Source organism: Phalangium opilio, unplaced genomic scaffold (assembly GCF_054372755.1).
Source record: "Phalangium opilio isolate 3A_F unplaced genomic scaffold, DU_Popi_V2 ptg000217l_1, whole genome shotgun sequence".
Taxonomy (NCBI): Eukaryota; Metazoa; Arthropoda; class Arachnida; order Opiliones; family Phalangiidae; genus Phalangium; species Phalangium opilio.
Window position 1 is genome coordinate 2,152,041 of NW_028324218.1, and position 14,248 is coordinate 2,166,288.

General features: G+C 37.7%; 3 protein-coding genes across 3 annotated transcripts in view; 1 reads left to right on the forward strand and 2 right to left on the reverse strand.

Annotated features, from left to right (window-relative positions):
* LOC149615563 (phospholipase A2-like) overlaps positions 1–14,248 on the forward strand; it is a 35,357-nt gene that overhangs the window by 9,397 nt on the left and 11,712 nt on the right. The window lies entirely within an intron of this gene.
* LOC149615567 (transmembrane protein 45B-like) lies at positions 2,718–4,299 on the reverse strand. Its single transcript, XM_089857065.1, has 2 exons — positions 4,059–4,299; positions 2,718–3,307 (listed from the first exon to the last, which is right to left on the reverse strand). The coding sequence occupies exons 1-2, from the start codon at positions 4,297–4,299 to the stop codon at positions 2,718–2,720; spliced, it is 831 nt and encodes a 276-aa protein (XP_089713191.1).
* On the reverse strand, positions 12,678–14,157 carry LOC149615568 (transmembrane protein 45B-like). Its single transcript, XM_089857066.1, has 2 exons — positions 13,607–14,157; positions 12,678–13,309 (listed from the first exon to the last, which is right to left on the reverse strand). The coding sequence occupies exons 1-2, from the start codon at positions 13,869–13,871 to the stop codon at positions 12,678–12,680; spliced, it is 897 nt and encodes a 298-aa protein (XP_089713192.1). The 5' UTR covers positions 13,872–14,157.

The window sequence follows — 14,248 nt, forward strand, 5'->3', positions numbered from 1 at the left end:
GTTAATTGAAGTATTAATGCTTTAAGACGATGTGGAAGCTAGTCCTTTATATAGGACTTAATTTCGTGACAAAAACATCCCAAATATGACATATAGTTTATGAGATTAATTGCTTCTAATTCTTTCACGTTAATTCGAAATTTCAATCTACTAGAAATTCCTTATTTCATCCCCCTTAATTACTTTAATTCGCAGTTTAACTTGAGAATTATTTACTTTAAATAGTTGATAGGTAATTAAGGTTTTTACCCAATGTCACCTTAGATTGTTCGGTAAAATATTTTGTTTTCGTGTATAAAACGTCTTAATGTGTCTATTGAATGGCGCGCCGTGTTTTTTCGGCGGGGATTGTTTTTCGATTTATTATTTAACACTTTGAACCAACTACCGCTAATTAAGATATAAACTTTGTAACTAAGGATGTGCGTGTTGTGGAATTTCTGGTATTTTTCAAAACGTGTTATCTCTTGGGTTTGTGAAATTGTTATATTAGTAACTTGGTGCAAGAAGGCACCCGGCAACGTTGCCCGTCGGGCCAGAGAAAATTGTAGAAAAAAGGTTTGGGAAAATGTTAGGAAAAGGTCAGGGAAAATGGTAGGAAAAGGTCAGGGAAAATGGTAAGAATAGGTCAGGGAAAATGGTAGGAAAGGTCAGAGAAAATCGTAGAAAAAGGTCAGGGAAAATCGGAGGAAAAGATCAGGGAAAATGGAAGGAAAAGGTCAGGGAAAACCTGGATATGTCAGTTGATTTGAATCTGAAAATTTCGTGGTAACCCCTGAAACCTTGGAAAGGTCAGGGAATTTTGAAACAAAAATATATGACAACCTCCACTTAGAAAACAGTTGCTTAATGACAAAGAATTATTTGAATAAATTTATTTTTAAATTAATTAATTACATATTCAAGGCAACCTCGACACCCGGTTCGAGTACCACTACATTTCTCCTCTTAATTCTACAATGGTACGCTAATATTGTTAAACAGGTGACGTTAAGAACGGCCACCAAATGAACAGCGTACGCTGTATTTAAAAAGCCACTGTAATCACCCACAGGATCGTACTTATCCTGGTTTATGGTTAAAAGCCCCATTTGCCAAAGCCAAGTACCGTGAAGTGTACCGAATATCCCTCGACCAACGGCGAAGGCTAAAATATGACGGAATTTGGCCTCCATTATGGTTGAAACGCATGCGCAGAGGATAGTTAATGATAGCAGGAATTGACTGTGGTTCTCCACACTGGTTAAACCGTGGTAGTACTGGTAATGAGCTTCGGTTTCCAGTACGACGTCGCTTAGTCGAGTCTCGTTTATGTTGTATTCCATTAGGTCTAAACAAAGACAAACAGAAGCTAGTTTTTGAGAGAATTGAAGTCCTAAGTACACTCGGTGGTGGTTAATTAATTTTGCAGCTAGGACCTATTCCATCTAGGTCCTATTTAGTCTATGCATTACTAAGCCCAAATTTGACTGCAGCGCATCACTCACTCACCAGGCCCCTCCCTCGCTTTACCTCCCCGAATCTATGACCTACCTCACTCACTCACTCACTTCAAAATTACAAGCCTTGCAGTTTGTCATGACAAGATATTAATTAAACAAACTTATGGAAGGAACATAACATATCTTATAAACTTACCTTTAATTTTGACTCGCAAGTCTTGAGTTTGATTAAAATGCAGGGAAGTACTTCAATTAAATGCGCCAGAATTAAACTAACATACCCTGAACCTTTAGCCAATATATTACTTTTGTCATTTATTACGTCTATAATTCCACTAGTAATATAACCGATATACAAAAGACTATGATAAAACGCCGTATTGTAAATATTGTTCCTGATGAAGCACATAATGACGCATGTTACCCCAAAGGCAATCTTAATCACGCCCTCAAGGGGTACGGGGCATCCTTTAACGTTGTAATTACAATAACTTTGATAATTAAAGGTCTTATGACGTAGTGATTTATAGTAATTACCAATCGGGGTAATTAACCACCATGTACCTAACATGGTGAACACGAATCCGGGAACTAGGTAACTTAACATATCATCATCTATGTTTGTTTGATTGCTGATTTCGTGGCTGGTATGTTGTTGCCTTTATGAGTTTCAGTGGGTTTTAACTTATTGGTATTTTTCACGTACTGCGATGTGTGTTCTCATTTCCTGAAACGTATTTGCTTATCAATTTCACACACCTAACACCTGTGACCGCGCTTAACCGGGAATAAATACAGCTGATAGGAATTATTGCGCTCCCATGTTGTTAATTTCTATGAATTCAATTTTTGTGGGCCGGGCTTGAGAACTTACTATTTCATAATTCTGATGGCGTCTTTCCTAACTGTTGTTTCATTGGTTACTTGGTAGCAACACGAGTTCCTACCCGAGGTTCAACAGGCGCAGCGAGATAGATGATTAATTCGCCAGGGTAAAATTCGTCATGCATAATGATTAGTCTAGATAGCTCCTCCCATAAAATCAGCTTTGGTACGTTGAATGAAAATGGGTACATAATTATTACCAGTTCTGTATGTATTCCTGTTTATATAGATGTGTATTCAAAGGTTATTGAAAGTCACAATATCAAAATGTTCTTCATTCATAACCAATTTGGTTTATTTTTTATTTCAGTAGATTTTATTCAAACAGTTTTACACCACATATTTCTGCTAATATTAATCAATTAAACAATTAGTTTTATTCAAAACATTTTAATCCATTGAAACATCTACGGAGCTCGACTCATCCTCTAATAGCTTTTGATAATTATCTTCGTCACTCAAATTATCTTTTAAATTAATTGGTCGACTATATTTTAAGTAAGAAATATAGCCAATTAAAATAATTAGACATAAAGCAAAGGCCAGATGCAACGTGAAGATAAATGAAATCATCATAACATCTTCGTGGTTATGGATATCCCATGTATATCGGTTTGAGAAAGGGCTGTGCAGGAGAAACGCCGTTTGTAAGAACCATGTCCCCATGCTCAAACAACCGAAGGTCCTGATTAGGGTGCCTAAAACTTCTTCTTTATAAAGTAACTCGCATATAGCACCAACTATAAAGACCATCGACAGCCAAACTATGTACCGATGAGCGATGTTGTGGATTCCGTCGTGTCCATGGTTCGCAAACAGGATACTCATGTTAATTATGGCCAGGATAGCGGCGGCGTAATCGGTATTACGTGGTAAACGGTATCCCTTGGCTGTTAGAACGTCAGCGACGCCATTGACGGTGAAGAAGAGGTACATTGAAATGTGTTGAAGACAGTTAGTGGCGATGAACGGAAATTCGCCTATTAAAGAATTAATTTTTACGTTTAAAATTTAATTTCTTTTGAAACATAATTATCTCGAGTCCTAATTGACTTAGAAACTAAGTAATTAGGTTTAATCGGTAGAAAAGAATTGGGGCTATGACATACTCAAAGGATTTCCCTTGAAGTTTAGTTAAACTAAAGTTATAACGTTTCAAAGTTGGGGTTCACGTGGAAAATAATTCCCATTAGGTTTTTATTCAAAGCTAATTAACTCGAGTCCTAATTAACTTAGAACCAACTAATTAGGTTCAATCGGTAGAGGAGAATTGGGGCTATGACATACTCAAAGGATTTCACTTGAAGTTTAGTTAAACTAGAGTTATAACGTTCCAAAGTTAGGGTTCACGTCGAAAATAATTCCTATTAGGTTTTTATTCAAAGCTAATTATCTCGAGCCCTAATTGACGTAGAACCAAGTAATTATGTTTAATCCGTAGAGGATAATTGGGGCTATGGCACACTCAAAGGATTTCCCTTGAAGTGTAGTTAAACTAGAGTTATAACGTTCCAAAGTTAGGGTTCACGTCGAAAATAATTCCTATTCGGTTTTTATTCAAAGCTAATTATCTCGAGTCCTAATTAACCTAGAACCAAGTAATTAGGTTCAATCGGTATAGGAGAATTGGGGCTATGACATACTCAAAGGATTTCCCTTGAGTTCTTTTTTTCTAGGGTGTAGTTATGACGTTCGTCTCTAAGTTATTAAAAAAATAGTAACGTACTGTACCTTTGATTCCTTTGGATATTTGAGCTATTACCCCCAATATAGTTACAACTATTATTGCATATCCTTCCAAAGCTGGCCAATTTGGAAAACACGGAAACTTGTAAGTGACCGAACATTGAAACTTTTTTCCCGATTTTCCGCTAAGTAATTTGAAATAACTATTGAAAATTGAGATTGACCAATGAAGGCCCAAGGCTAATAGAATGGAACCGGGCATTATGTGGCCCATAAAAGTGCCCATCTTGAAGTAAATGAAATAGAATTAACTGTTGAACGATTTCCAATTCTAAATACATTAAAATGCAAATTGAAGTTTGAACCTTTGGGTAATTAATAATTTATTAGAATTAGTTTTTGCGATAAACACAATAAATATCAAATGCGAATCAAAGGTTTAATGTTCATTAGTTTAATTGCATATTTAGAAAAAGAAAAGGGTGATTTGTTGGTTATCTGTTCTCATTTTGAACTTTTATAACCATAGAAAACAATTTAAAGGAGTAGAAACTGCGTTTGTTTGTCTTAATCAGGTTCTAAGTTGTATTCCATTCACTGTTTTCCATTTTCAAATATCTATGTTAAATATTATTTGCACTGATAATATTACTTATCATATCAATCAAAATCCGAAGCATTCAAGTCACTTTTGCACTTGGCGCAACAAACATTGCCTCCATTTTTAACAACACTATCCATGTCGAGTTGCTGATAACCACCGAAACCGGAACTGACCTCCTTTAAGGCTTTCCTGTACTTAAAATACATTAAGTAGCCAATAAAAGCGATGACCAGAGTGTCCGCTGCTAAATGTCCGACGAAAACCACTGCTATTAGCATCATGTCGTGGGCGTCATCTTGCCAAACGCGAGCACTATCGGGCCAAGGGTTATATAGTACGAACGCAATCTCGAAGAACCAAGTACCGGCAACCAGAGTACTTAGACATCGCAGCCAAGTACATAATGGATTTCTAGGGTACTTCATTTCCAATAGGAAGCCAATGGCCATTGTGATTATGGCGTATGTTAATAAATGGTGCAAAAGGGTCTCGAATTTTGATTGGATATGGTTAAAGAATATAAAAGTGGTGACTAAAGTTGATATGGTCATTGCGACGTAGTCGGTGTGACGTGGTAGACAACGGGAACGATTGCAGACCATTAGGACGTCCACTAAACCACTCATAGTGAAGAAGAAATAGATACAAACATGTTGACTGTTCTCCATTGCGAAATAGGTGCCATTATTTTCTGATTATGTTCAAGTATTTAGCGTCATACGGATAATAATCATTTTATTTTATTTATTTAAATTTAAATATTAAACTTACTTTTAAATCCAGTGGCAACTTCCCCGATTAACCCAACGCCATTAAAGAAAACTTTCAACCAACCTTCCAACGGATATTTGGGACAAAACCAGAATGGAAAGGTTACGGTACTTTTGTACAAGTACTCGTAATCAGATCTCTTCCTATAATTTCTAACGCGACCTTTATAATAACGGTCGAAGCTACCCACAATCCAATGCAATGCGAATAAAATCATGTATGAGCCTGGGAAAACATGACCCGCGAAGTTACCCATGTTTAGTAATTCACGTTTGAAGGGGTAATGCTTTCATTCTAATAATGAACAGTTCGAACGAGTGTTTTTAAGTTTTTTAACCGGAAAATTATCGGAAATACTAACTTTATTTGCACATGCGGAAATTATTCAAAAACAGTTGGTGTTTATTCTAGGAGAGCGGTCGCTCTCTTAGATAAGACTTGATACTGCCTCTAATGCTAAAGGAGGGTTCTCTGATTGGCCATAACTTTTTTCGTATTGTGTTTGCTGCTTTGAAATTTTGCCAGTGAACTAAAATTTGGGCCCTAAATATGTGGTTAAAATTTCAAAGAGATCCAACTAATAGTTAGTTCTATAAAGAAAAAAGTTGTTAAGGGTGGTTTTAGAATCCATAAAATTAATCAGACATTTGGTGAAAGATACAATATTCTTCCATAGACATAACATGGGATTTTTTTGAAAAATGACCTTAATTGGGATCGTGTATAAAGAAAACTAATCATTCGTTACGTTTGGGAACCATCTTAAATGAAAGATAACAGTCCATAGATGTGCCTTTTCTTAGTTTCATTAAGATCAATTAAGTTTAAGTATCGATTTTTATCATTATTAACACATACTATGACTTACGTTGTTTTGGGTATTGGAATTACGGCGTTTTACCACTGTTAGAGACACGCATTTTAGCCCTAATTTTTTATATTGGACTTACGGCGTTTTTGTCGTGATTCACGCCTTTAGAGGGATATTAAGCAAGAAAAACATTGCGTTTGAGCTCTTGTAGGTGCTTTGCCCGGGTTCTTGTGGGTACTTGTTTGTGCTTGTAGGTACTTGTGGGTACTTGTGGGTGCTTGTGGGTACTTGTGGGTGCTTGTGGGTGCTTGTGGGTACTTGTGGGTGCTTGTGGGTACTTGTGGGTGCTTGTAGGGACTTGTTGGTACTTGTAGGTACTTGTGGGTACTTGTAGGTACTTGTGGGTACTTGTGGGTACTTGTAGGTACTTGTGGGTACTTGTAGGTACTTGTGGGTACTTGTAGGTACTTGTGGGTACTTGTAGGTACTTGTGGGTACTTGTGGGTACTTGTGAGTACTTGTAGGTACTTGTGGGTACTTGTAGGTACTTGTAGGTACTTGTGGGTACTTGTAGGCGCTTGTGGGTACTTGTAGGCGCTTGTGGGTACTTGTGGGTGCTTTTGGGTACTTGTGGGTGCTTGTAGGTACTTGTGGGTGCTTGTAGGTACTTGTGGGTGCCTGTAGGTACTTGTGGGTACTTGTGCGTACTTGTGGGTACTTGCGGGTACTTGTGGGTACTTGTTGGTACTTGTGGGTACTTGTGGGTACTTGTAGGTACTTGTAGGTACTTGTAGGTACTTGTGGGTACTTGTAGGTACTTGTGGGTACTTGTAGGTACTTGTGGGTACTTGTAGGTACTTGTGGGTACTTGTAGGTACTTGTGGGTACTTGTGCCTACTTGTGGGTACTTGTAGGTACTTGTGGGTACTTGTGGGTGCTTTTGGGTACTTGTAGGTACTTTTGGGTACTTGTAGGTACTTGTGGGTACTTGTAGGTACTTTTGGGTTCTTGTGGGTACTTGTGCGTGCTTGTGCGTGCTTGTGGGTACTTGTGCGTGCTTGTGGGTACTTGTAGGTACTTGTGGGTGCTTGTAGGTACTTGTAGGTACTTGTGGGTGCTTGTAGGTACTTGTAGGTACTTGTGGGTACTTATGGGTGCTTGTAGGTACTTGTGGGTACTTGTGGGTGCTTGAAGGTACTTGTGAGTTCTTGTGGGTGCTTGTGAGTTCTTGTGGGTGCTTGTGGGTTCTTGTGGGTACTTGTGGGTTCTTGTGGGTGCTTGAAGGTACTTGTGGGTACTTGCCCCTGGGTACTTGTGGGTGTTTGTAGGTACTTGTGGGTGTTTGTAGGTACTTGTGGGTGTTTGTAGGTACTTGTGGGTACTTGTAGGTACTTGTAGGTACTTGTGGGTACTTGTGGGTATTTGTGGGTACTTGTAGGTACTTGTGGGTACTTGTAGGTACTTGTGGGTACTTGTGCGTACTTGTGGGTACTTGTAGGTACTTGTGGGTACTTGTGGGTACTTTTGGGTACTTGTAGGTACTTTTGGGTACTTGTAGGTACTTTTAGGTACTTGTGGGTGCTTGTGGTTGCTTGTGGTTACTTGTGGTTACTTTCCACGGGTGCCTCTGGGTGCTTGCAGGTACTTGCCCCGGGTGCTTGCAGGTACTTGCCCCGGGTGCTTGTAGGTACTTGCCCCGGGTGCTTGTAGGTACTTGCCCCGGGTGCTTGTAGGTACTTGCTCCAGGTGATTGTAGCTACTTGCTCCGGGTGATTGTAGGTACTTGATCCGCGTGCTTGTAGGTACTTGACCCGGGTGCTTGTAGGTACTTGACCCGGGTGCTTGTTGGTACTTGCCCCGGGTGCTTGTAAGTACTTGCCCCGGGTACTTGTAGGTACTTTGCCTCCTCCATAGGATTAACATTACACTAAATTTTGGAAGCTCGTAACTCTGGTTTTATTAGAGATACAGGGATATCCTTTGATTATGTAATAGTCCTATTTTCCCCTTCCCTCCTTTGTTAACATTTGCTCCATGGAATACTCCATATACGGGAAAAACATGGAAAACTCAGGGAAGTATATGGGGAAAAGCCTGGAAATCTCAGGGAAATTTGTTCAGAGCTGTGCTAATTAATTAGTTAGCTAATTGAATTTCTAATTAATTAGCAAAATTTACTAATTGAAAATGGTAATTGAATTTTAATTACCTTATTGCTAATTGAGAAGTAATTCTAATTAATTAGTATGAATCGGAAAGGTAATTATCTAATTAAAATTTAATTAGATTTAGGATTAACTAATTAGCCAATTGAATTTTCAATTAATCTTTTACGCCAATTTGTTGTAAAAAAATCGAGGAATTAACTCTTGATTCATCTATTTGAATATGAAAAAGCCTTATTATATCGATGAGGAAACCTTAGCGCTACTCTAAATTTTTCAGCTCCTCAAACATGAGAAATTTCGTAGTTCGCAACTGCCCCATGTCGAAATTTCGACTGTTTTACCTACTCGAATTAATAGCAGTGCGCATGTATTTACTACTCAGGAGTCCATTATAGGAACTGTGGCAAGAAAATGAAGAAATGAGACAAATTTTAACATGACGGAAGGCTCGAGGCTTGTCTCATTTTTCGAGAATAATTCATGGCTTCCGTACCCGTTTTTCAATGGCATTAAAACATTAAACTTTGCATTACCAAAGTACTAAATCCATGGGCACTTTTAAACTTTCATGTTTACTTATGGTTTCTTTTTTACCTTAATTAGACAAGTAATTAATTAGAAATTAGTAATTCTAATTAATTAGTTTGATAAATTAACGCCTAATTTCTAATTGAATTGAATTAGTTTCTATGTCTAATTGCTAATTGGCTAATTAATTAGTTCATAAATATTTCCCTAATTGCTAATTCTAATTCAATTAGTTGTCAGCTAATTAGCACAGCTCTGAATTTGTTTTCGAAAAGTTGTATGAAGCTTGTTTTGGAACATATGTTATAAACTCATGGTTTTAGTTATATAAAGTTTTACCAAGAAGCGATATCTAGTTTACTAGAGAGAAGGTATTAGATGAATAAGTATTCGCGCCCCATAGTCCCAGTCCCACTTTCAAAATACAAGGGGGGACGTAAAAGGAGGCCGGGCTATTTCGCCTCTCGGCAGTCGGAAAATACGTAGTTTTCGTCATTCGCGTCGCGTTTACGTGAGTTTTCTGGTCCGTGACCAAATAAGCATTTTTTAAACTGGACATTAGGCCAGTGACTTTCCTGACTTGGAAAAAATAAACTGGTCCGTTACCATTGACCAGAGCACGTCGTCTGCTAAACTAAAGAAGTGGATAATTAAAATATGAGAATTTTAATGTGTGGAGTCTGATTACCCTTGAACTTTCTTTGTAGTCTCGTGGACCACTGACCCCCCTCCAATTTAATTTTTGAACTGGACCAGGGAATTTTTAAACTGGTCATTTGCCCTGTGTCAACGCCTTATTTCCCACGCTGGCGCGAGTTGTTTTGCGTTGTCGAGTGCGTGATGGAGTTGGCTATGCCTGGAGTCCCAACCTTGAAGGAGAGAGGAATGGAGTAGAAACCCCCACACCTATAGCGTTGCCTGTGTACCCCCACCTACGGCAACATAGTCCTCTCAGCATCCTCAGCGGTTAGGTAGGGTCGTACTGGACTAAATTGTAAAAGGCGCTCCCTCTATCTTCAAAATAGAAGCTAGTTCTCATACAAATAAAATGGCGCTCCGCGGCAGCACTTAGCAATCGCCTACCGAAGGGTAAGGGCGTGCGCGAGGTACATAGGGAGAGATACGGTGCCGCAGGTCGCCCATCATTATTTCCAATCCATCTCAACTTCGTTATCACTGTCCCAACCCCCGCGACTTCCAACCACTAGCATAGCCCACTCGATCACGCTCTCTTTTCCCCGGCTACATATTTTGAAGATGGCACTTTTTAGGCGTATTAACAATCTTGGATCATCTTGGTGAACTTTTAGGGTAGCCCTGACTATATTTTGTTTAAGGTTTTAAGCTTCATATCAAACAGACGTTAGTTTATGCTACAAAAAAAGTGTGAAATTGAAAATCTCGGATCGTCTTTATGAAGTTTTAAGGATATCCGAATTTCATATTGGGCTTATGACAATTTTGAGCTAAATGATAAACGGACATAATCAGCATTTTTAAAAATTTTGTAAAATTGTCAATTTGGTCCTATTTCTTGAATTTTTAGGGGGCGCCTCGCGTTTCAATGAATGATTGTAAAAAATTGTATTATGTTAATTACAATAAGAATACAAACTTTTATTGATTTACGTTTTTTTGAAGTATCATAATAAATAAATGTCTGATTGACCGAAAGTTATGGTCCCCTATATATATTTGTTTCAGCTTAGTGCAGATTTTGAAAATGTTAAACAGTTTCTTAACATTCTTAATTAAAATGAAGACTGAAGGAACAGATATTAATCAAAAATGTCTTGATTAGAATCAAGACCTAAAAAGTATCGATAAGACTGAGGTTATCACTTGTCTGAAGGATCAGATATTAGTTTTTCTTTTTAATTGAAACTTAAATGCATGCTTAAGAAAAAACAACGTTCCATTACCGTTTTCCGTTGAAATAAATTATTTTACTGGTAATCAATTTCAAAAATTTACTTATCTCGGCTTTTCGACCACAATTCCATTCCCCGAAAACATTTTATCATTACATTAATTACTTTTGGGAGATAACGTGTCAAAATAAACTATAAAACAATAAAAAACTGTAATAGCGGTCTGTTAAGCCATGACAACAACCTTTTAAAAGTTACAAGTAGTAGCGTCGCCAGGGTTTGAAATTTGGGGGGGGGGGGGGCTAAATCTGGGCAAACTATTTTAAAGTTATTATAAGAACTTAATATAAACAAGATGGCCCAAGGGCTGGGACTTAATAGTAGCCACATCGTTATCTATTTAATTAGCACATGAATAAAAAGAAAAAAATTCAAAGACCCTAAACAAAAAATCAGAAATGTCCGACCCCACAGTGGTAGCGTGTCTTACTGCTGCGCCTGGATTTTCACTCGTCTTAGGTTTATTTTTAGTTTTGGTTAGCTTTTAGTCCACACTATTGGGACTCCCTTCGAAAGAACATGAAACATTTTACTTGTTTCCATCTGTTTTTTTCTTCAAAATTTTACTGTTTGATATTGAAATTTTTTTATATATTGCTACAGAATTTTAGGTTGCTAACAGCAATTTTTTGGTAGGGTTTACTGATTATTTTTGGGGGGGCTAAGTTTGGAATTTGGGGGGGCTATAGCCCCCCCCAAAAAAAGGCCTAGCGACGCCACTGGTTACGAGGACTATATAACCCTTTCGAGACTAACAGGACCTGAGCAAACAATAGCTTAACCTGCTACTAGTACGAACAGATGTAAACTGGAGTTGAAATTTCATCATGTGCGACCTGTGGCCCAGAAACTCTCCCATAGTCCCAGTGTGTGTAGAACATAATTTTTTTCGCTGTTATCTGCCAAAATCAATCTTTCTAGGTAGTGCCGCCTCCTCACTTGAATATTTCATGATATATTAAGGTTTGAACGAACAAAATTCTAGATTACTATTTTCACTACCATGTCCCTCTGCTACCTTGAAGCAAAATTTCCTCTCTTTTTGCTGCTCATTACCGGTGCCATTCCCTTGACTTTCTGTTCGTTATAACTACTATCATGAGTTTATTAATTTCAAACCAAAATATAAAAAAATGGATTCATTTTCCTTTTGTGCTACTTAGAATATAACGTTGTGCCGCGCCTTATCAAATAGTCTCTAACCATTGTTAGAAACTAGAGAGAGAAATTGGGCAGTAACACTGATCATGCCCTGAACTATGAGAAAGAACAATACGACGGTTCACTAAAGTACACTTGATATTACATCATTTTGCAAAACCGCGAGTAAAAATGTTACTGTCCCTATTGAATTTGGCGCCATTGGTTTTAGAATAATTAAAATGTTCCACTGCCAAGCGTGCTGGTCACGAATGGAGATGTAACGTCTTTAGGAACCTTTTAAAACGCAAAAACCATACACGTACTCTCCCAAAAGTAATTAATGTAATGATAAAATGTTTTCGGGGAATGGAATTGTGGTCGAAAAGCCGAGATAAGTAAATTTTTGAAATTGATTACCAGTAAAATAATTTATTTCAACGGAAAACGGTAATGGAACGTTGTTTTTTCTTAAGCATGCATTTAAGTTTCAATTAAAAAGAAAAACTAATATCTGATCCTTCAGACAAGTGATAACCTCAGTCTTATCGATACTTTTTAGGTCTTGATTCTAATCAAGACATTTTTGATTAATTATATGTTAGGGGTATGGTAAAATAGATGAAATGCTATGCGGTAAACAGACAGCTAATGGGAATTTGAAAAATGTGTGAAAACCATAAATTTATATTCTTAATCAAATTAATCTTATCAATCAAAATCCGAAACGTTCAAGTCACTTTTGCACTTGGCGCAACAAACATTCCCGCCATTTTTAACGACATTATCCATGTCGAGTTGCTGATAACCACCGAAACCGGAACTGGCCTCCTTTAAGGCCTTCCTGTACTTGAAATACATCAAGTAGCCAATAAAAGCGATGACCAGAGTGTCCGCTGCTAAATGTCCGACGAAAACCACTGTTATTAGCATCATATCATGGGCATCATCTTGCCAAACGCGAGCACTCTCGGGCCAAGGGTTATATAATATGAACGCAATCTCGAAGAACCAAGTACCGGCAACAAGAGTACTTAGACACCGTAGCCAAGTACATAACGGGTTCCTGGGGTACTTCATTTCCAATAATAACGCAATACCAATAGTAAATACGGCGTAGGTTAATAGACGGTGTATTTCTGTCTCAAGTCTCGATTGACCATGGTCAAGGAAAATCAATACGGTGACGAAAATCGACATGGTCATTGCGACGTAGTCGGTATGACGTGGGAGGCAACGGGAACGATTGCAGACCATTAGGACGTCCACTAAACCACTCAGAGTGAAGAAGAAATAGATGCAAACGTGTTGACTGTTCTCCATTTCAAAATAGGTTCCATTTTCTATTGGGAAATTATGATTCAAAGCCAGTTAGGTACAAACAGTCTAAATAGGACCTAGATGGAAATAAGTCCTAGCTACAAAATTAATTAACCACCACCGAGTGTACTTAGGGCTTTAATTGAATCGCTTCCGTCGTTCTCCTTCTCGAACTACTTATCTCGAGCTGCTCTAAGTCTCTCAGTAGCATTACGAATCGTATAGGTAGTGCAAATCATACTTATGGAGCGAACATATCACTTATAAACTTATGCTAATAGTAATTTTAAATGATTTAAATTTAATTAAATTAAACTTACTTTTTAAACCGGTGACAACTTCCGCCGCAATTCCAACTCCACCCGCAAACAATTTCACCAATCCTTCCAACGGATATTTGTTACAAAACGGGAATGGATATGTCACCGTACTTTTGTACAAGTACTTATCACTGATCGAGCTAGGTCCTTGCCTAAGAATTCGAACTCGGGCTTTATAATAACGAACAAAACTACCCACAATCCAATGCAAGGCGAATAAGGTCAACCATGACCCTGGTAAAATGTGACCGGCGAAAGAACCCATACTTAAATTTAGTCTAACTAATAATTAAATCGTTTTAAAGTTTTTCTAAGAAATGAAATGCACGATCAAAGTTCAAGTACATTGAAAAATATTCAAATATATTTATTTATGAACTTTGGTACCGGTGTTTGAAACCCTACAATCTGTTTTAAACGAACCTAGCTTATACCACAGCAAGTACTAACTTTAATTATAAATTCGGCATTGGGAAGAACACCTGCTGTAAGTGTATAAGGGGACATGGTAGAGTGAACGCCATAGATAAACGTTATAAACATTATATAAACCATATAGAAATATCTAAATCTTTTAGGACTAATAAATACTAAATTAGATTATAAAATTCAAGGTGTTTCGTATTGATATGAAATAGATTA

What these genes read in the sequence shown, in the direction of transcription:
- LOC149615567 (XM_089857065.1), bottom strand. Translation starts at nt 4,299, where the DNA reads ATGGGCACTTTTATGGGCCACATAATGCCCGGTTCCATTCTATTAGCC. An exon ending in AATATCCAAAGGAATCAAAG is followed by an intron (nt 3,308 to 4,058) that starts GTACAGTACGTT and finishes ATTCTTTAATAG; the next exon opens with GCGAATTTCCGTTCATCGCC.
- LOC149615568 (XM_089857066.1), bottom strand. Translation starts at nt 13,871, where the DNA reads ATGGGTTCTTTCGCCGGTCACATTTTACCAGGGTCATGGTTGACCTTA. An exon ending in AGTTGTCACCGGTTTAAAAA is followed by an intron (nt 13,310 to 13,606) that starts GTAAGTTTAATT and finishes ATTTCCCAATAG; the next exon opens with AAAATGGAACCTATTTTGAA.